The sequence below is a fragment of the Typopeltis vanoorti genome, chromosome 10 (genome assembly GCF_054136105.1).
Source record: "Typopeltis vanoorti isolate ZY-2024b chromosome 10, IOZ_Tvanoo_1.0, whole genome shotgun sequence".
NCBI lineage: Eukaryota > Metazoa > Arthropoda > Arachnida > Uropygi > Thelyphonidae > Typopeltis > Typopeltis vanoorti.
Window position 1 is genome coordinate 98,468,563 of NC_143558.1, and position 22,504 is coordinate 98,491,066.

Genomic DNA, 22,504 nt, shown 5'->3' on the forward strand with positions numbered 1-22,504 from the left:
ACAACTGGCAGAAACAACAATGTATGTTGAATTAAATGCCACATCATAGCATTAAGCAGGTATAAGAAGCAAAGTTGCATGGTCGTGACAAATCACTGAGCCTAACAAATTAACAGAAGCTGAGATAAGATAAACTATCTTGCAGACATGTTTTTTTTTACTAGGAAGCATATTAACACCAGCATTCATCAAAATAAAAACTACACAAATTATTTGTCACAAAAAAAACTAAGGAATATTAATCTTATCCAAAATCATTTAATGGATCTGGAGGTAGTTTATACAGTTATGTATGCCAATAACCCATGAGTGATAGATAAGCATTTAGCATTAATATATCTTAAACAACAACAACAACAAAAACAGATAACTTACTGCTGGACTTGGTGACTGCAGTTAGCACTGGTTAAATCGACAATAAGCCTCAGTTTACGTGTTGCATGGCTTACATATTGCTTTTTAAATGCCCTCTCTTTAGCTTTGTTGGTCCATGTAAGACGCTCATATAAATACAACACACTATATATCCCTAGTGTAAGAGCTATGATTCTCCATCCCACAGTACGTATTAACTGCAAGTAGATTTGGAATGGTTTCAAATTTTAAGTACTTATCTGAATTTTTTTTTTTTTTAAGAAATAAATATAACTGCAGCACCGAGACAAAAGTTGCATGCGTCAAGAATTATTTTTAAAAAATTTAAAGCAATACCACAATATTAACTTTGAATACCTTTCTAGAGTTAGATTGCATACGAAATAAAAAAATAATATTGCAAATATTTTCATATATTTCGTTATATAGTAACATCTCACATTTTCATGTATTGAGGTTGTCTGCAAGGATAGAAAATTCAGAACCCAATGGTGAACACAGGAAGTTAAAGATATGCTTTTTTCTTTTCTTTCAGTGAAGAAAAAGAAGAAAGCATATCAAAAGTTCCTCACAAATAAGTCAGCTTGTGCTCTTAAAGAGTACAGAGACAAATGTAAGAAAGCTAAACACTGTGTAAAACTAGCTAAACAAGTCATGGGAAGACTTTGGTAAGAACATAGAAAATAAATATCATCAAGGTGGCAAAATATTCTGGAGGGTGTTCAAAAAGCTCAGAAATGGAGGAAAGAGTGCTGTAAAAGGAATTAAAGATGATAAAGATGACATGAAAACTGGTGAAAAAGATATCCTTGATGTATGGAGTAATTACTTTGAACAATTGCTAAATGAAACAAGCACTGATGACAGACAGTGGTAAAAAACACTCAACAGGCATGCAGTCCAGAATACATATCCAATACTTGAAATAAAAAAAAGCCATCAAAAGCATGAAATGTGAAAAGGCAGCGGGTGTAGATGATATTCGACCAGAAATGCTGAAGTATGGAGGTATAAAAATCTTACAGTGGCAGCAATGCATAGTTCAGACAGCCTGGACAGAGGCATGAATTCTGGATTATTGAAGTAGAGCTATCATAGTACCCATATATAAAAAGGGAAATAAAACTGAATGTGAGAATTACAGAGATATTTTCCTACTGAGTGTTCCTGGTAAGATTTATTCAAGTATACTTGAGAAACATTTGAGAAGGATTGTGGAAGGGTAGCTTGGTGAAGAACAAGCTGGATTCAGGCCAAATAGAGGCTGTCAGGATCAAATTTTCACATTACGACAAATATTTGAGAAGTCATGGGAATATAACAAAAATCTGTATTTAAGTTTTGTAGATGCAGAAAAGGTGTATGACAAGGTGCCAAGAGAGAAGCTATTCAAAATGCTGCAGTTGTATGATGTCAATGGAGCATTATATCAAGCAATATTCAGTCTTTGAGTTGTAAGTTGGCAGTTAGAATTGAAGTACAAGAAGATGGTTTTATGTTAAATCTGGTGTCAGACAAGGATGTACATCATCTACTCGGTTATCTATATGGATCACATTATGAAGAAAAGTGCAATTAAACCTGATATCAAAATTGAAGATGTTAATCTGAGCTCTTTATTCTATGCAGATGATGTTATACTTCTCAATAAATCTCCTACCAGTCTGCAAGATTCCCTGACTAAATTGAATAACTCCTGTAATAGATTTGGTATGAAGGTCAGCAATAATAAGACAAAGACAATGAAAATAGGCAGAAACACTGAAAATATCAACTGCATTGTGAATAGAAAACCTATAGAACAAGTAAAATATTTCAGCTACTTAGGCAAAATTTTTAGTTTAGATGGTAAATTAAATATAGAAATAGACAACAGAATCAATAAAGCTGGTATGATAGGAAGTCAACTGAATAAATTTATATGGAATAAGAGAGAAATTAGTCAAAACACTAAATTAGCTGTATACAAGATAGTGTTGAAACCAATTTTAACATATGGATCTGAGAGCTGGGTTAGAAATAAACACTTGACCAAAGACTAGAGACCACACATATGAGAGTCCTGAGAAAGATTAGAGGGGGGGGGCACCATAGGCAAACCCCCCTCCCCCCTTTTGAGTCTTCAAAATTCGAGTCATCAGAATTGAAGGAGAACCTGCCTATCAGTGTGTGTGTGTGTGTGTGTGTGTGTGTGTATACACACACACACACACACACTGCTTGGAAAAAAGTCAATGAACACCATACTGTGAGTAACAAACAGCCATGGCACCCACCTTAATAAGATGTAGAACCTTCTTTTGCTGCCATGACTGCAAAAATCATATGGGGCATATCTTCCACAAGCATAGAATAGTGATCAATGGGAATTTTGGATCATTTTTCCTATAGTGATGTAATGAGATCTTGGATTGTTGTGCAGCAGACATCCCTTGACCTCTCTTAATGCTCCAGTTCATCCCACAATTGTTCAGTAGGGTTGAGATCAGGGCTCTGTGGAAACCAGTCAAGTGTGGTGACCTTCATGTCCACATTACAGCAGCAGACTTAACATAGGCACTGTCTTGCTGAAAGAGACAATGGTCAATTCTAGAGAAATGCCACAAAGTAAGATGCAATGCATTGTTCAGAATGTTCAGCTACCTTTCAGAGTTCAATATTTGTGGCACCCACAAACATAGGTCCAAGGCCACCAGTTAAAATAGGACCATACTATCACACCACCACCCCTGAATTTAATAGCTGAGGTTACACATTTGAAACTTTTGCTGTTCTCATACCACAAGGATGGAAACCACAAATCTGGGAAAGCGTAAGTATGTTTACAGAAATTAAATTAAGGGGATATTAGATCCCACATTGTTTCAAAACAGAATGAGAAACTCAAAGATTGATATCAGAGAGTTTCATGCCGAATATAGTATAAAAAACTATAAAAGTATCGGCGAATACCAGCATGAGCTAAATGCAAGTAGTCCTAGAACGTAATACAAACACAGGCAACTCGTTGCAAAGGTGGGGAAAGTTCTGTTTGTACTACGTTCTAGGACTGCTTGCATTTATCTCACGCTAGTATTCACCGATACTTTTATAGTTTTTTATACTATATTCAGCATGAAACTCTCTGATACCAATCTTTGAGTTTCTTATTCGGTTTTGAAACAATGTGAGATCTAATATCCCCTTAATTTAATTAATGTTTATATCGCCGAAATGAAGACTGTTGGCTCTTTATATTTAAGTAAAATGTTTACAGAATACCCAGCACCACCCACCATGAGAGGGAGGAGTGAACAAGAGTTACCACTTGGTTATCTTTAAGGAATAAAACCAAAGTGAAAAGATCAGAAGATCATAAAAATTCTACCATTCTAACTTATTGTAAAATGTCATGCTGTGAATGTCTAAAGTCTTTTTTTTTTTTTTAATCCCAGAGAAAACCATATAAGCAGAGAAACTAAGCATTCCTTCTATACAGTAATTTTTAATTAGGATTATGAATAAAAGTTAGTTTAGAACAAAAGCAGACTCTAAAACTTGGACATATGCAATTAATTAGGCCAAACAAATGACTGTTTCATGATTATCTAGAATAAAATTCTTTGTAAGAAAAAAATACACCTTCAACCAGTTTTAGAAAATTGTAATATTCAGTAATTTTTATGCACATTTATCTAGTACATAAACAAGCTTAGTTATTTAATAAAATTTACATTTTTCACCAGGGTGGCATTTATACTTTTTGAGGCCCTAGGCACAACATCATAATAAGGCCCCAAAAGAACAAGTCTCCATTACAGTTAATCAAATTCATATGCTTTTTTTTTTAGTTAATTGAAAATTGAGTAGGCATTTCCACAATAACTCATTTTAATAAACTAAAAATAATACAACATTGGCATACATATATTTGCATTTAAAGAAAAAAAAAATATATATATATATATATATATATATATATATATCAGTTCAAATTTAAATTAAAAAAGAAAAAAAATAATAAGTTTTTTTTTTCTGGCTTTGGTTTTAGCAAATATATCTAAAATGATATCATAATTAATCGAGTCTATTACATCTGATTCAATGCATAATAACGATAGATCACGTTTTATTTTGGTGCAAGCTGCTTCTTAAATTTTTTATTCATTTCAACACTGAAAATGAGCGTTCAGCACTTGCATTTGTAATAGGAATCCTCAAAAATATTTTTAGAATTGTTTCTATGTTCGGAAAAGTAGACTTTAACCAATTGTTTATAAATTTGTACATATTTTAATTGAAAAATTTTCTTCCTTTATCATTATTAAAAATTGCTTAACTTCACTAATAAATTTTCTGAATCAATAGTAAAACATAAATAAATCAGCCCCATAAGATTGTGAAATTTTGTTAATACTAGTCTTGTACTTATCTTCTGCTATATCTTTCTTCAAAAAAATGCCAAACATCTGTCTAAATAGCTTTTTGCTCTTTCATTAATTTCCAAAATTAGCTTATTGCAAAGACATTAAAAGTATTAACAATGAAATTTTCTTTCCCATGTAATATATGAATAATCTCATCATCAGATTGTGAAATTTTGTGAGACATTTTTTTTTCTCGTTTTTTCACTCTTTCCTTCTCATCTGTTAATAAATTCATTTCTTCATTTAAAGCAGTAAAAACTATTTCTTATATGTAAAATAAAACCAACTAAAGACTAACAAATTATTAGCTAAAAATAAATCCATATCGGGATCTTGTAGAGATTTACTAGTAGCATTTATTCGTTGTAAAATTTTGTCCTACACGTATATACTTATATAACTTATATAATGTATATAATTACTTTTCATCTTCAACAAGAAGATGGAGTATACTCCTTAAACATTTAGAAAAAAAAATTCTTTAACGGTTAAAAGATTGAGTGAAACTTATATGTAAAATAAAACCAACTAAAGACTAACAAATTATTAGCTAAAAAGAAATCCATATTGGGATCTTGTAGAGATTTACTAGTAGCATTTATTCGTTGTAAAATTTTGTCCTACACAACTGTTAAAATTGCTGTTTCTGAATTGTCAAAATGATCAGCCAATGATGAGCTCTAATTTAGAAATAGGTTTTCATGAGGAGAAAAGAATAGTTCAAGTAATGCCTCTTTAATTTGTTTATATTCACGGTTTCAAAGCAATACAGTGTCAGCTCTTGTGGAACACCTCGTTTCACTCAGTCTTTTAACTGTTAAAGGTTTTTTTTTTCTAAATGTTTAAAGAGTATACTCCATCTTCTTGTTGAAGATGAAAAGTAATTATATACGTTTTGAATAAAACAAAAATACTGCACTGCTTCCGGACAAGATTCCGTGGCATAGTTGCCAATTCAATTTTAATGGATCAAAACTTCATCTGCATTCTACTTTTTATCATGCAATTACCCCCTTCACCATTAATCCCTGAGCGGCGATTTTAGAGCCGTTCAGGAAAAAAAATCGAATATCGTAGGACAGTAAAGGAAATTCCAAGTAACACAGTACACGTAAAGTCAAAGGTGTTACTTGGAATTTCCATTACCATCCTACGATATTCAATTTTTTTTGTTTTTGTTTTCCTGCACAATTATTGTCTTTTTACAAAAATAAAAACGAATTTCACATGTAAGAAAATAAGAAAATAATCAATCCTGAAATCACCAGAGATCAGCCTTTGCAATGAACCTATTTAGTAATAGTAAATTTGCTGTCTTTCATTCTTCAAATCGGCGTCACGGAACAAGACAACTTTATGTTCTTTCACTTTACTGACAATATAGAAGAATTTTTTTTTCGCGAATTTTAAAATGTTTGTTTCATTTAAAATATTGCGTCAAATATTTATCTTTTTTAAATAACATTTATTGAAATAAATATGACATTTTGCTTTCTTTCCTTGCAAAATACCATTATATGGATCATAGCATTTCAATTTTAGGAACGTTTTTTTTTTTTTTTTTTTTGTGAACAACAAATGATGTTAAACTGCATTCTTCAGGGTTTCTGATTGCGAGTCTTTTTAATATCAACAATTTCTATAATATCCAGTGTAACCACTGTAGATATGTTAAAAATATAACATGAAGGATACGAAATAATTCAAAATTTGTGTCATTTTGAAGATTTTCTACGCATCTACCTCCCTTCTCCTGGAACACAATTATATAACTACTTTAAATTTCTACTGGTTTGAAAGCTTTCAGACAGTATTCAAAATCTGTTACTTCAGTTTATCGTTTTGACAAAAAAATAAAAAATAAAATAAAATAAAAAAATAAAAAATAAAATAAAATAAAGCAATAATATTGTTGTGCTGTCTAATTCTGTACTATTTCATTGCAATCTGAAATCAGTTGGTCAATGGTCTGCTGAAATTTCAGTAATGTTATTTTTGTTATTTATTTATTTTTTAAATTCTAAATATTACTACGCCTTCAATGTAGTCCATAATAATCCTCTTAGCTGGAGGAAAAGCTAAACTTAGATTACTCTCAATGCTATTGAGAAAGACAGAAGAGAAAGTTTCTCCAGAAATCACACTAAATTATCTAGCTGTAGTGCAGAATACATTAAGAATGTCTTGTTTCGTTTTCCATTGTTGATTACAAACATCCTAACACAGAAATACTGACATATCTTTTACAGGCTGATACAACAGTTATACTAAAATGATCTCTTAATTTATAGTGATGAGTTTCATTTTTATTATCGAAAAATTATAAATAATTTGATACAATTATCTTGGAAAAAAAAAGATTTGAATTATTTAAAAGAAAAGGTGCATATGTATTACATAATCATTTATGTGTTTTTTTTTTGTGGGGATGGGAGGGGAGAGATAGACCTATTCCTTCCTGCTTGAGTGACAGTCAGTAAGCTAACGAACATTATTGAGAAAGTGAGAAACAAACACGTCCAGTAGACGCACTAAAAAGTCCCTACCAATAGCCGAATACACATAGAAATTTATTATTATTTTATTATTATATTTTTCACCTTTCTGATTGCATTACAGATGTTCAAAACATTTTATTTTGATATTGCTTGTAGGATGAAACTGTTTTTTAAACATTAATTTCCCCAATATTATATAATTTAATGATTTATACTTATCAGGAAATAATATAAATGAAAAAATATCCAAAATTTACTAATTTATAATAATCGCAATTTAATTTCAGTATTGGAATATTAAATAGTGGCGAATTCTCCATGCTTGCTGCACAAGCTCATTAATTGAGAAAGAAGTAATATTTATTTGTTAATAAATATTACATGCATATACGTAGTCAAAGTAGCTCTAGCCAGCTTTTATTTTCCTAAGCATGTTGCTTAGGAAAATTAAGTTACAACCAACTTTTTATGACGATGTTATTGACCAGTTCATAAAGATGAACTGTAGGGTAGAATTTGAAAAAGATAGAATATCATTTTATAAGTATTCCATTTAGGCTTTTATTTTTGTAGACAGAAGACGTTTTAAGCTTGCACAGCAATAATTGAGCTTTGCGTTGTGTATTGAAGGCCGAGTTAGTCAAGCTACCTTGGCTTGCTCAGTTGTGGGAGCATCCAGGTCCTCGCTTCAGCACTGTGATTTCATGTGCACGCATAGCCATTTCCGCTCCCTCCATGTCATCTCACCCTGTTGCTTAAACATGAGCCATACGTAGTCAAAGTAGCTCTAGCCAGCCTTTATAAGTGTGCATGTTGCTTAGGAAAATTAAGTTACAACCAACTTTTTATGACGATGTTATTGACCAGTTCATAAAGAAGAACTGTAGGGTAGAATTTGAAAAAGATAGAATATCATTTGTAAAATAAATGTTGTATTTGTAAGATTAAATGTACATAAATTTCTAAATACAGTACATAGTTTTAAATGGTCAGTAATTCATCATTCTGCTAATCAGACTTCAATCACACCTCTCATTCCCTGAATGATAACAAGAGCAAGCGTGAATTTCAAGACCAGCATTCGCCCCTGATATTAAAAGTTCTCTGGTACAATTACTTTGGAAAAATAACGAATTCAAACAATGAATTGTTATCTAATAGTATTTTGTGTGTGTGTGTGTGTGTGTGGTGATAATTTTGGGAGGGGGAGTTAACCATTAAAGACGAATTAATTCTGTTATGAAAATTTTGGAAATAAAATTTAATTTTGATGCATGCACCTACACATTTTCGAAAGATAAACTGTAGGGAAAATAACTCTACTTCAAAACTGTCGCATAATATCGAAATTTGTCGAAAATATGTACGTAACAGTTGACTTCATAACTGCTGTTTATTTCGATTTGTAGTGAGTGTTTAAGGGAAAACCAAGAAAGTTGAAATGCAAAAACCTACAGATTATGTTATAAAACTTATGCATTACATGTTATGATTCTCTATAAAGCAAAATTTAAAAGTGCGAACCTTCGCGCAATCTGTAAACTAACCTTCGAATTAAGATTATGAATAAAAAAGAAAACTTAATTTGGAACAGATGGAGGCCGTATTTTCATGAATTTATAAAATAATTGTTTGACAAAAATAATTATCTTCAATCAAGTTCTGGGAGAATTTTAAAATGTATTGGTGATTAAAATAATTAGCAAAAAAAATTGATAGTGATCTTCCAAAGTGATACAATATGAAGTGAAGAAAGTACGAAAAGATTTCTTATTTTGCACGGACATTAAAAACAATAATTATACGATAAAAACAAGCAGCAAAAAATGAATATAACTCACAGGTATTTAGTCTGATATAAGTTAGATTCTGGTTACCGAGCCAACAGCAAGCAACTGCATTTCTTGCTGTAGGCAACTGAACGTAGTTACTACGTATGCCAGGTAATCTAGTGAAGGATTATTGCCCCTTCTAATGGCCATGACGGTCAAACTGCACTTCTTATCTATGTTCTTTCAACAGGTGGACAGAATATTATCCAGGTTTGCTGGACACGTATATATGTCCAGCAAAGAAATGGTATGCTTACATACATGAATTTTATGGAATACAGGAGTTCCTGTTAGTTTTATATTCTAAGGAAAGAACAATGTATTTCAAATGGAAGCGGGAGGCCTCACAAATTTGTCAGCAGCCTCTAGTTTTTATATTATGAATGTAATATTTAAAAATAAGTATTTTATTTTGCAACTATAACTATGCTGTTTTTTTTATTGTTCTTTGTGAGGAGTAAGATTTTAAAATGTGGCCCCATAGAGATCCCCAGCTTGTGCCTAATGGTAAAGGCAGCCCTGTTTTTCACTATGTCCATTATTAATATATTACCATATAAAATTTTATTAAAAATTATTGTACACATTTTACTTATTTTTTTATATATTTGTACAATAATATGCTTAATAAACTGTATGTTATATACTTAATTTGATCATATTCATCATCACTGTCCATGGGTCCAATGCCTGTTGGCCCCTAGTGCTTGTTTCACATTCTTTGCCATTTCTCTCTGCCCACAACTAAGTGACTCAAATCATGCAAACTCTTTCTGTATCCACCCCCGCCTCCTTGGTTCATCCATTGCACCAAGCATCAAGGTTTGAACTTTCTGCTGTTATCCATTCTGCAGATATGTCCAAAAAAAAACTTTGGTTTCCTTTGAGTTATTTTTTGCATTAGATTCTCTTTGCAGTTTACTTTGCTATACAGGTCTTCTTTTGTTACCTTTTGCACCCATTCAATTCGAAGAATCTTTTTATAACATGTTCTTTTGAAAGCTAATATTTGTCTTAGAGTTTCTGACCATTATACATGTATCACAACCATTGACAGCACGTGTGAATATGCACGTTTCTAGCCACCTCAATCTTTGTGGAAAGACTCACCGATTTAATTTTCCATATGCTGTCCACTGCTTGTAGGTTTATTTGTGCTTTTATTATCCAAGGTTGTATCTCTTTTTTTACAGTCTAAATTGTGTGTCGTGTTGCACCCAAGGTACATGAAGTCCTAACCTCTTTCAGCTCATATCTGTTGATCTTTATTTGCATTTTCATCCTCTTCTCTTCAAATATCTTTGTTTTAGTTTTTTCAATGTTCACTATAAATTCATATTTCTTTCCCTCTTCTTAACTTCTGCACTATTCTTTCTAGTTCCTCTTCTTTCTAGGACATTCCACATTCCTACTGATAGCAGTCTCTTGCTGGTTTTAATCTTAATTATGTGCTGTTTAATTTTGACGGTATATATCAGAACACAGAATTAATTCTGTGTACTGATATATACCATCAAAATTAGACAACATGTACGACGAACACATAAGTCTTTCCACACGTTTAATCTCAACAAGTCAGCTACCAAAACAATGTAATTGTTTTGGTAGCTGACTTGTTGATCCAGTCCTTATCACTCAGTTGGGAATGTGGATCTTGTTCATCTGGGCAATGTCTAAGCTGCCTTGTATTTTTTCTTTGTACTTTGACATTGTACCAAATTTCAAATCATGCTTTTTTTTTTACAGTCAGCACATCGACACTTATCTGATCAACCATAATGGTTCTTTCAGCTGCCACCAACCTGGGGAAAAGATGCTGTTGAACATATTATAAAGACATCATCATACTATGAAATAAATTTTAACAAATCATTTTCAGAATTCTTTTTATATTTTTTTAATAAATTTTTCCTTCCAGCAAAGAATGAGTACCACCACTTATTGTTTACAAAAAAAAAAAAAGACACTGCCTTCAGCTAAGTGTAATTAGGCAAACTTACAAAAAAAAATATAACAAATAAATAAATAAAATAATAATTTTCAGATTACTTTTCCAGGAAAATATTTGTGATTATGTTAAAAAAAAGGTCATGATGAATATACTCAGAACACAATACAGTACATGCAGATACAGTATGCAAGTACTGTATCTGCATGTATCATGTTTTGAGTATACCCATCATGCCCCATTCCCCCCTTTTTTGGTACTGTGAATTATAGCTTAAAAACTGTAACTGAGTTAAAAATGCCATATTCTAACATTCCACACATTTATGTATACTTTACTGCAAAATACTCCAGTGGAACAAAATTTCATTCTTTTTAAACAATCACTAAATTCTCAGAAATTAGTTTTTTCAAACTTGATTTAAAAATATAATCTGATTGCATGTTGGAGATTTATATTTCATAAATGCAAAAACTACAAGGAAATGATTTGAATATGTATGTGCTACAAGCACTTATTTGGATATCGGATGCTGTGACTTTTAAAGCAAACAGCAGGATAATAAACATCAATGGTCACAGACACTGATGTTTATTATCCTGCTTGAGAGGAGTATCATTGACATAGATACTCCTCTCAAGTATCAGTCAGCAAAAGCAAAGTGTGGTGTGCAGTGTTTAATTAATACTAAAACAGTTGTAGGCAGGAAATTAATTAGAAGTTGGTGTTGACAAGTTTGGCAGACTGTTTGTACAAGGAGAATGATGGGAATAACAGTGTTAAGAGAAAAATCCAATGGGCCAAACTAATCTCTAATACCATTATAATAAATGTAAAATCTCTCATGATTAGTGACTTCGCAACTTATCATGTTTTTTTTTATTTAGGAGAAAGTACTCAGAAAATTGTTAAATTTTGACTGAAATAATCTTTTCTGTAATATTATTGTATTGAGCCTTTGTTAAAATAATGTGGCACGTGACATCATCAAGTAAGGCTATTAAGTAATGTTAAATCAGTAAGTCTAATGCTCAAGTTTAATGCTGAATGAAAAATTCCAAAGACCCATGAAGAATGATGTCATCATATCCAGAGGTCAATACATGACCACAGTAGTCATGGAGAAAGAGTTTCAAAAACACGCAAAGAATAACATCAGGATGTCTGTAGGTAAATACATGACCAATTTCAAGAGAGACGCATGCATGTGCACAACGAAGGGCTGAACCTAACTAAGGCAGATCGTCCAAGAAGAAATTGGTCTTAGGATTTTTTTAGGCCTTCTCTTACCTGAGTCTCCACCATGCCAAGTTTGTTGTCAGAGGTTGAAAGGGAAGCATCGGCTGTCTTAGGAATTTTTGTGTTGATCATCTTGAAAGGAAGGAGCTATACGTTTCTGCCATGTTAAGGATCCTTATAAGGAAATGCATAGTCAGACGAGTCAGCAAGCGGAAAGAAAGACTATGTGTGAACAAAAAAAGGTTAATGTGAAAGATTGTCTGCTGATCAAGAATTGTAAGTAGTTGTAAAACCGAATAAGAGTGTATGTCAAGTGTCTATGTTTGTGAGGCATTGTATATTAAAGGTGAATTAGGCTTAACCAAGACATGTCTTATATTCAAGCAATGGTATGCTAAATTGTGAATTAGCTTAGACTAGAAAGTTTAGACTAAAAAGAATTGAGAGTAGCAAGAAAACTGTAATGACTTTGTGTACATACTGTATCATTCTGTAAATATTCCTTTAGATTTAATTAAATGGTTTGTAAACATCACATTGGACTGAATCTGTCAATGCACTATCCTAAAAAATTCGAACCTGCATAAGATAGAAGTTATGTGATTTATATTTATGCCACAACTAGTTTAAAGTAAGAATAATATAAGCATGGAATAAGAATGATATCTGCTTTTAATATCTTATTATATCAAACTCAATATATAGTCTAACTGGTGCAGTCCTTATAATAAATAAATAAATTTGTTAGACTATAGAGTGTGAGAAATAGAACATAGTAGAAATACATATATGGCGGCAGCTGATAATTAAGGCAGTCAACCATTCCCAAATATTAAGTAAATAGAAAACAAAGACAAGCAGGATTGTGGAATGTACGTAGTATAACAAAATGGTGCAGTCTAGTACGTTATTACACAATATAGAAAATACCATATAATGTACAACCAGCAGTTTTACTAGAAGAGAAAAGCACATATCCAAAACATGCAGTTAAACATTCTTTTAATGTAATTTTATGAACTAGTGCAGCTAGGTTTTTGGTGCCCTTGGCAATTTCATAGCTATGTGCCTTTTGTAGTGTGACAACTTAAATAAATGGTAAAATATCTTGTCACTGGTTTCCTTCTAGCACTAGTGCCATTAGAAATTGCTTTTTTTTTCACTAAAAACAGGTAATTCTTGGTAGTATTTGTCTGATATATATGTAAACTGACAACAAAAATTTGCCTAGCTTATCAAAATATTAACTAAAATTTGCCTAGCTTATCAAAATAAGAGCCTATAACAAATAAATGTCCCATTTATTTGTTATAGAGAGTAGTAGTAGTGTTATATAGCTTCAGAAATGCTTCACAGGGAGGGCTGTGCCACAGAACTAAATGGGCAGAATGGAAGATGACTGGGAGTAGCAGGTTTGAAGAGTATGCAGTTTGATGTAAAGGGATGATAAATAGCAGCTACTTGAGTTACTATATATATGGCAGAAATGGGAGCTAGGTAGAACTAGCATCCATAATGGATGCTAGTTCTACTGTACAGTGGCTGTGGAAATATATGTAGAAGAAGAGACACAATGTAGAAACAGATATTCTATGAGACTGGCTGAAGAGAGTCTGTATGAGATGTGTCATTAATCAATCAAACTGCCCTTTTCTGAATCCATAATTTTTAGGTAAGTGTTAGGTGCACCACCCTAAACAGGAGAACAGTATTCTGAGGTTGGTTACACTTGGGATTTATCCAAAGTAATATGTCAGGAAACTGATGAGTCTTTAAACACTAAGATTATTTATTTAATTTTTGTGCTGCATATGCTTTTCCAATGCACACCCTTCATGCACTATCAACATTTACATAAACATGATCAATGGCATCACATGGAGTTTGGCATTTTACACAGTCTATGAAATATGGTGGATCAACCTCATAATGCAGGAACTTTGATCATTTTCTTCTTTTTGACATTTTATTGCATTACACTTAAGTTCTTCATCCAGTACTTTATTGCTTTGGCATCATTTTAGAGAGTAAGTTTAGATCAATTCTTGGACAACTGCAAGAAACCATTTTCTGACTGGGTGAGGAAAGATTAGCAAAACAAGTGTTCTCTGCCAGGTTGGCAGGAAAACGACTGAGAGGAAGACCAAGATATAGGTGGATTGATACGGTACAAAGTGCCTTAGACGACAGAAATATAAGATCTGATAATATTGGAGTCTTGACAAGTAACAGACTGATTTGGAGGAAAACTGTAGATAGGAAGTTAGTAATGATGTAAATTTTTCATGTACTACTATCATATCCTGTACACCCCTTGAGGGTACATGTCAGGAATTGATAATGATGATGCCATACCTTAACTTAAGGTGCTTGCTCTGCAGGTACAACACCTTAGTGACATGACAGTACTGCTTTCATTAGCTTCCATCACTTGGCATCACTGTTGTCAGTTCACTTATAAACACGTTCCACTTTACATCGCTGTGATTAAGTGAATAGTATTAAACTGTTTACATTATAACTTTTATTTTACTGTTTTTGTTGTGATTAAAATTTAAAATAAAAGAATAAAGGCAGATAAATGTGGAATGAAAAGTCAGAAGACTATTACTTTTAAAGTAATAATCATGTTTTAAAGAGTGAAATAGGTCATATGCTTGGCTTAGTGCATACTACTGTCGTTACTGTGATTAAAAACAAAAAGAAAATTCTGGATATTGAAAAATGGAACTCCAGTGAACACTACTCTGATTAGAAAAAAGGATAGACCAATACAATTATTTCACTGTTTTGAGTTACTGTTGTAACTCAAAGCAGTGAAAAAAATTCACTGCTTAGAGTTATAACAGTGGTCTGGAACCCAACCTGTTATAAGTGCAGGATATGCATGTAAAAGAAAGTTACTTTATATTATATGGTATCCATCACAGGTGCATCAAATTAACCTAGTGAAATTGTAACTGATTTTATTTTGAAACTATTAAATAATCAACCTGTCAGAGCTGAAGGAAAAAAAATTCAAGTGGAAGAGTTAAAAGCTGTTGTGACTGCAGAACACTTTTAAAAATAATTATCGGCTTGCTATAAGCTTTAATACACACATAGCACAGATATATATATATATATATATATGTTAACGATACCAAGCTATTTTAAACCTGGTTTTAATCCATTTCCCAAGTAAGCAAACAGACAAGTAAGTTTGCGACTGCACGTAGTGCAAGTCTGGATGATTTCTATAAGAATCAGTTTTATTCTTATAGAAAGTTTTTTTACCTTAGGTATAATATATGTTAAAGATGCCAGCTATTTTAAACCTGGTTTTACTCCATTTCCCAAGTAAGCATACAGAAAAATAAGTCAAGTTTGCACCTGCACGTATTGCAAGTCTAGGTGACCCGCAAAGTAGTGCAACTCGTGGTCAAGGTGGAGTAAGCTCTGATCACTATTCTTAATATTTACCCTTAATGCAAAGCTCATCTCCTTGAGATGTATGATGCTATAAAGGTAAGGGGCCACTATCCAGACTGGTTTCGACCTTTATTGAGGTCTCATCAGTGGGAGCCAGGCTTAGAAATACCTTAATTTGGTATTTCTAAGCCAGGCTTAGAAATACCAAATTAAGGTTAAGTAATACAGAGCTTATAAGTATTTTACCAAAACAAGTTACCATAACATCTCCTCAAGGAGATGAGCTTTGCATTAAGAGTAAATATTAAGAATAGTGATCAGAGCTTATTCCACCTTTACCACGAATTGCCTAGACTTGCACTACGTGCAGGCACAAACTTGACTTACTTGTCTGTTTGCTTACTTGGGAAATGGATTAAAACCAGGTTTAAAATAGCTTGGTATCTTTAACATATAATATACCCAAAGTAAAAAACTTTCTACATATATATTATATAAGCAACTAAGTATATCACAGTTATATGCAAGTACTATATTAATTTAGTGCAAGTGTGTTTATTTAGCTTGTGCACAACAACAAAATGGATATATTTTGATACATCTTGATTTCATTTCTGTAACAAATTTAATCTGATTCTTTCTTAAATAAATGATATTTCTTTTTGTATTTTTTGTAACTTTAATCATGCAGTACATTAATCACGTTTCTTAAAATATTACTTAAAATTTGAGATTTTATTAAAAAAGAATTTGTGATTCTTAGGGAAAGAAGGAAGAAATTCTATTTTATTTCTTCCTTATTTTCTTAGGTTATCACTTTTTAGTTGTTTACAATTATATTATCTTTTATCTCTTTCTCTTCTTTTCACACTAACCTGCAGAAGTTGAAATAAGAAGAAAAAGTAGCGCATTGGCAAAGTTTTATTTGCTGTTTATATTAGCAAACGTGAATATCACACAATGTCTACCCCACCCCTTCTCATGACTAACACAACTTCACTGATCTCATCTAGAAATTGTTGTCTTCTGGCAGGCTAACAACATGAATTATATAATGATAAAAAGGTTATTTTTGACCACAAGAACTATAAGAGAGATTGCCTTCTATTTGGGTTTATACAGGTCAAATTTATTTCAAACTAAGTTAGAGGATGTAGCATGATTAGTCACGCCATAACACAGTTCCAACCTCCATATCCCACTATACTTATCTAACGTAGTTTGAAATAAATTTGACTTATATAAACCCAAATAGAAGTCAATCTCTCCAACATGAATTATATTTTCTTTCATCAATATAACAGATTCAAAATACTGCATCATATCAAAGATTACAACTAGTATCTTATGTCAATATTTGTCAAGAAATAATATGTAAAAAATTATTTTTTACTGAAATAATACTCATATCAAGTTTAACCCAGCGTTAGTAAAGTGGGGTGTCACAGATCCCAAAGATTTTAAATTGACTATAACTTTTTAACAACACGTGGCAGTGAGTCATGTCTCAGTATAGCTTTCCCCTCCCGTAACCCGCTACTCGATGCCACAGACAACAGGCTGTTGCACGCAAGCAAGTTTAGTGTGGGACCCCACCTTACCACTTTTGTTACATTTTCCCACCTTACTAATGCCGGGTTAAAAATGGCAAGAGATTTTAGCTGCATACATTGTGCACATACTAAGATGTAGGACTGTCTTTCACTGTGATGATTGCAGCAATCCTATGGGACATACTTTTCACAAGGGTATGATAGCTGTCAATGGGAATTTTGGACCATTCTTCCTGTAGTGATGTAATGAGGTCCTGAACTGTTGTGGAGGGGGGTGAGGGGGGGGGGGGGAAGACATCTCTTGACCTCATCTGACCAGTTCATCCCACAGATGTTCAATGGGATAGAGATTAGGGCTCTGTGGAGGCCAGTCAAGTGTGGTGACTTTCATGTCCACAAACCAAGAACTTATTGCAGCAGCCTTATGACACAGTGCATTGTCTTGTTGAAATAGAATTTCTGCAAAACTGAATGATCAGTTCTGTAGAAATGCCACAAAGCAGGAGACATCATTGGTCAGAATGTTCAGTGGTATCTGAACATTCTGACCTGAGACCTGATAGCCAAACCAGGAAAAACAGGATCACACCGCCACCTCCAAATTTCACAATTGAGGTTACACACTCTGATAAGAGATGTTCACAAGGCATCCACCACACTTGTCCATCTGATCGATAGAGGATGTAGCAGATTAGTCACTTCATAACACAGTTCCAAACCTCCATATCCCACTATACATGTTCTTTCACCATCAAAGATGACACTACATGTTGTTTGGGAAATGTGGGACTTGTATGTTGCAGTCCTACCATCGAAACCCATGTTGTAAGCTTGGTTATGGATGCTTTTGTGCAGATTTGCATTCCAGTTAATGCCTGGAACTCTGCATTGACGTGTCAGTTACAAATGGCAATGTTTATACATCTTTCACAGAACCCTACAGTCATATTCAGTGAGTGTGGTGGGTCATCCATTGTGGGTAGCACTTGCAGTCAATCCAGCTTGCAGCACTTGCAAGTGCTACCCACAATGGATGTGGGTAGCACTTGCAGTCAACCCCCCCTCCCCCCAGCTTCAGTGGAATTAGAGAGAGGGAGTCAGAATGCTTATGAATTTGGAGAACAATTAAGAGAGTAAATCCATTACATACCGTAAAAAGCATTCAACAAAAATTTGAGTTGAATATTACCCTTGAACATACATTCATTATTTAAATTAAAGATGCCAAGACTTATATTCTTGGTTAAATAACAAACTCTTAAAATTCTTTATCCAAGTGTAAGCAAACAAATTTTGCACCTGAAGTATTTTCGGGACTGGGCAACTCGTATATAGAAACTAATGACTTCACATCACTTGCCTTAGTATCCCATGATGCAAAGCACATCTCCTTATGGACATGTATAATACTATGTATTATGGGCTGAAACTGATTCTGGTCACTACCCAGATCGGTTTCAACCTTTATTGAGGTCTAATCAGTGGGAGAGGTGATACAAGGTTGAAGTAATGCAGAAGTCATATTTCCATATACGAGTAGTCGAAATGTGTCACACCTTATTATTAAAATACTCTGGATTAGAGTATTAACACTTTACACTTGAATAAAGGATTAAACCAAGAATATAATTTCTTGGCATCTTTAATTTATAGCATAACCAAGTGGAAAAACTTCCAATATATTCATGATCAATGTTCAAACCTCAAGTTCTAGATTTGGCAATGGATGAGGAACAACTTAGGTGATAAGTTGAGAAATTGGTAGAAAGGAATGTTTTAGTGCTATAAGTTTACTAAGGCTATCAATATGTGTTATCAACAAACTTTGAAAATTTAGGGATCATGTTATTTCTGAACATCATGTTCATTACGTGAAGTATATAGCTCCAAAGATGATGACATTTACTGTCATAATCATAATGCATCTCAGGAAGCATTCATGCCACATTTTGAGATGGCAGATAAGATCAGACAATGACTGACCAATAATGTTTGTTTGGTAAAGCTGCCAAGAAATTATATTCTTAGTTTAATCCTTTCTCCAAGTGTAAGCAAACAAAGTTTGCACACTTGAAGTATCTTCAGGACTGGGCAATTCATATATAGAGGCTAATGACTTCTCATTACTTCCCTTAGTAATCCGTAATACAAAGCACATATCCTTTCAGACATGTATAATGCTATGCATTATGGGAAGGATCACTACCTAGACTGGTTTCAACCTTTATTAAGGTCTCATGAGTGGGAGCCTGACCCTGAAGTGATGCAGAAGTCATATTTCCACACACAAGTAGACAAAAGGTATCACACTTTATTATTAAAATACCCTGTATTAGAGTCAGATGTTGAAAGTTTTTCACTTGGTTACATTACACTATAAATTAAAGTTGCTAAGAAATTATATTATTGGTTTAATCCTTTATTATTATTATTATTATTACATGACATCTCCAAGGAGTCCAAAGACTCATTGAGAGAGAGGTCTCTTACTCTACAACTCTCCATCAACTACAGAGAACCGCATCATTACATCAATGCCATCTACTGCCCACCACTCTGTGCTTCCATCTCAGCATGATATCACTGACTGTTGACTGCATAGAGCAACTTGTCAACAATTTGCCCAACAGACAGGCTTGCAAACATGACATCCTATCACAATGCCTCTTTCAAATTCCATCAGTTCAGTTCCTTTCTCACAGCCATTTCACCTCGACACAGTTGCACTTATTGGGAGCATCATATTTCTCCAATTTATACCAGCTACAAACATGTGACTCGTTACATGGCACAATGCATCTTGCCCATCGTGGTGGTCATTGATTTCTTTCCAAGCAGTGTATGTTAATGTTCCTTAGTGTAACAAAACTCTTATGACATAAAACTGTTAGGTGTGTGTCTGAAAACTTTGAGGCATAAGCTTACTGACTAGGCTTTTAAGGTTTCATTTATGAAGAGGTTTTACTGTAAAGAATTCTATCACATCACTTTAAAAATTATCAGTTATTGAAAAATATATATATATATCTTAAGTAACATACAAATCCTCCAAGAGCTAAGGCACCAACAGCTGACTGTGAAGTTGGCGAAATTAGGGCTAATTTCTGAATTACTGTTAAATAGTCGGCAGGTGGAGGAACAAGGGATCTCACTTCATTACTGGGTGTTTGTGGAGCACTGGCAATTGGTCTTGGAATCTATTATTCAAATTATATACATATATATTAAGCAATATGACATTTATGAAGTGCCATAAAGCAAATTAACAATTTTTACAGTTAAAAAAAATGTGAGAAATTAGTGAACAATAATTTTCTCTCTCTCTCTTTCTCTCTCTATATATATATAACACAAGGTGTGGCCATTAAATAACGAGACTGGTTGCAAAAATCGTTGTGATTGTACAACTTAATTGTCATCCCCTTCAACATACTCCCCTCCTCTATCTATACACCGCTGCATACAAATTTTCCATTGTTGGAAGCAGTGTTGCAAGTCATCAGGTGCTATCTGCTTCAGCAGCACCACGTTTTCTCCTTTACCTTATTCACTGACTGAAAATGGGTTCCCTTCAATGCAGATTTCAACTTTGGTTTTTTGAAATCAAGTGAGTAAGGTGGATGGTCCAACACCGAGATCTTCTTATCAGCCAGATATTGCTTTACAGACAGTGCACTGGAGTGTTGTCCTGATGGAGAATCAAAGTGTTATTCTTCCACAGATCAGGTCTCTTCTTCCTCACTCATTCTCTCAGCTTGGCCAGAATCTCAAGGTAATAATGTTGGTTAACTATCTGACCTTCTGGTACCCATTCAACCATTACCACGGCATTGATATATAAAAAAAAAAAAAAAACGATCAGCATTGCCTTCAGTTTTGACTTGCTCATTCTTGCTTTTTTCATTCTTGGTGACATAGGAGTTTTCTAGTGAATTGACTGTCTCTTTTTTTCTGGATCGTACCGGAAAATTTACATCTCATCACATGTGATGATCTTCTCTTGCAAGTCCAGTTCTACTGTCAGAGCAAATTTGTTTCCGGACGTCTTTCTGTTCCTGACACAAGTTTTTGGGAACCAATTTGGTGCAGACTTTGTTCATGTTCAATTGCTCATGCAAAATTTGTTGTACAGTCTCCTTATCAATGAGTACCATATCTGCTATCATCCGAATGCTTAATCAGCGATCGTTGTGGACAATTTCATTAATTTTCGCAACGTTTTGTTCGGTTGCTTCCGTGACAGGTGATCTGGTCATTCGTCATCTTCAACGTTTTCTCAACCTTAAGCAAACCATTTGTGCCATTCAAACATTCGCACATGTGACATTACATTATCACCATACACCTTTGCAACAGTTTCAAACACTCGGTCAGTGATTGCTTCAATTTCACAAGGATTTGAGATTAATGTGCTGCTCGAGTTTAACTTTAGATATTATTCCAATAAAGTGGCATCACATGTGTTTCTTTTATAACTGCCTACAGACTAACTATGAGCGACAGCGAACAATGCTTATCTCAACTGCTTCTAGAACCTTCAAGGTCATTCACAGCACAAGCACATCCCACAATTATTTACTGCTATGAACAATTCACAGAACACCTTGTCACGTAATTTAATAGCCACACACACATACACACTTTTCAATACTTTATAACAAGCTCAATGACAACAAGAACATAAAGAAGTGAACACTTAAAAGAATATTGACCTTTTGTAACCACTACATAACTAATAAGAAAAGAATCTAAAGTTTATGTGAAAGCAGTGGCTTCTTTCAATACAAAAGACTAGTAAACAGTGACATTTCTTGACTAATTTACAAATATCCCAATTATGAACTTCAAGCTATTCCTTGCTTCTAGATATTCTGGTGACATGGTACATATTATGAACAAGAATGTACATCTATAGGTTGGCTCATTAGTCAAATTTAATGTGGAATTATTTGAACAAGTTACTTGAACACATTGTAAACTTATTGTAAAGAGGTTGGAATGTAAAGTTTGGATGATTAACATTAATTCTGTAGTTTAATGGATGGAAAGCAACTGTCTATAAACAGAAAAGATAAATCCACTATTCTGAAATGCAAAAACATTATTATTATTGTTTAGGAGAACACTGGAGAGAAATCATGGTAGGTCCATCTTAGACAACAAAGTCTATTACAATATCACTGCTTAAACTCATTCCATATCTGCACTCTCACTACCTTATGAGGCAATGATTTCCAGAGTG

General features: G+C 33.4%; 1 protein-coding gene across 1 annotated transcript in view; it reads right to left on the minus strand.

Moving 5' to 3' along the window:
* Window positions 1-22,504, minus strand: part of Marf (Mitochondrial assembly regulatory factor) — a 373,692-nt gene that overhangs the window by 24,169 nt on the left and 327,019 nt on the right. Inside the window, exons 14-15 of the mRNA XM_090399591.1 lie at window positions 20,304-20,459; window positions 376-572 (exon numbers count right to left, since the gene is read on the minus strand). Coding sequence (XP_090255717.1) covers window positions 376-572; window positions 20,304-20,459 — 353 coding nt within the window. The remainder of the gene's footprint in view (window positions 1-375; window positions 573-20,303; window positions 20,460-22,504) is intronic.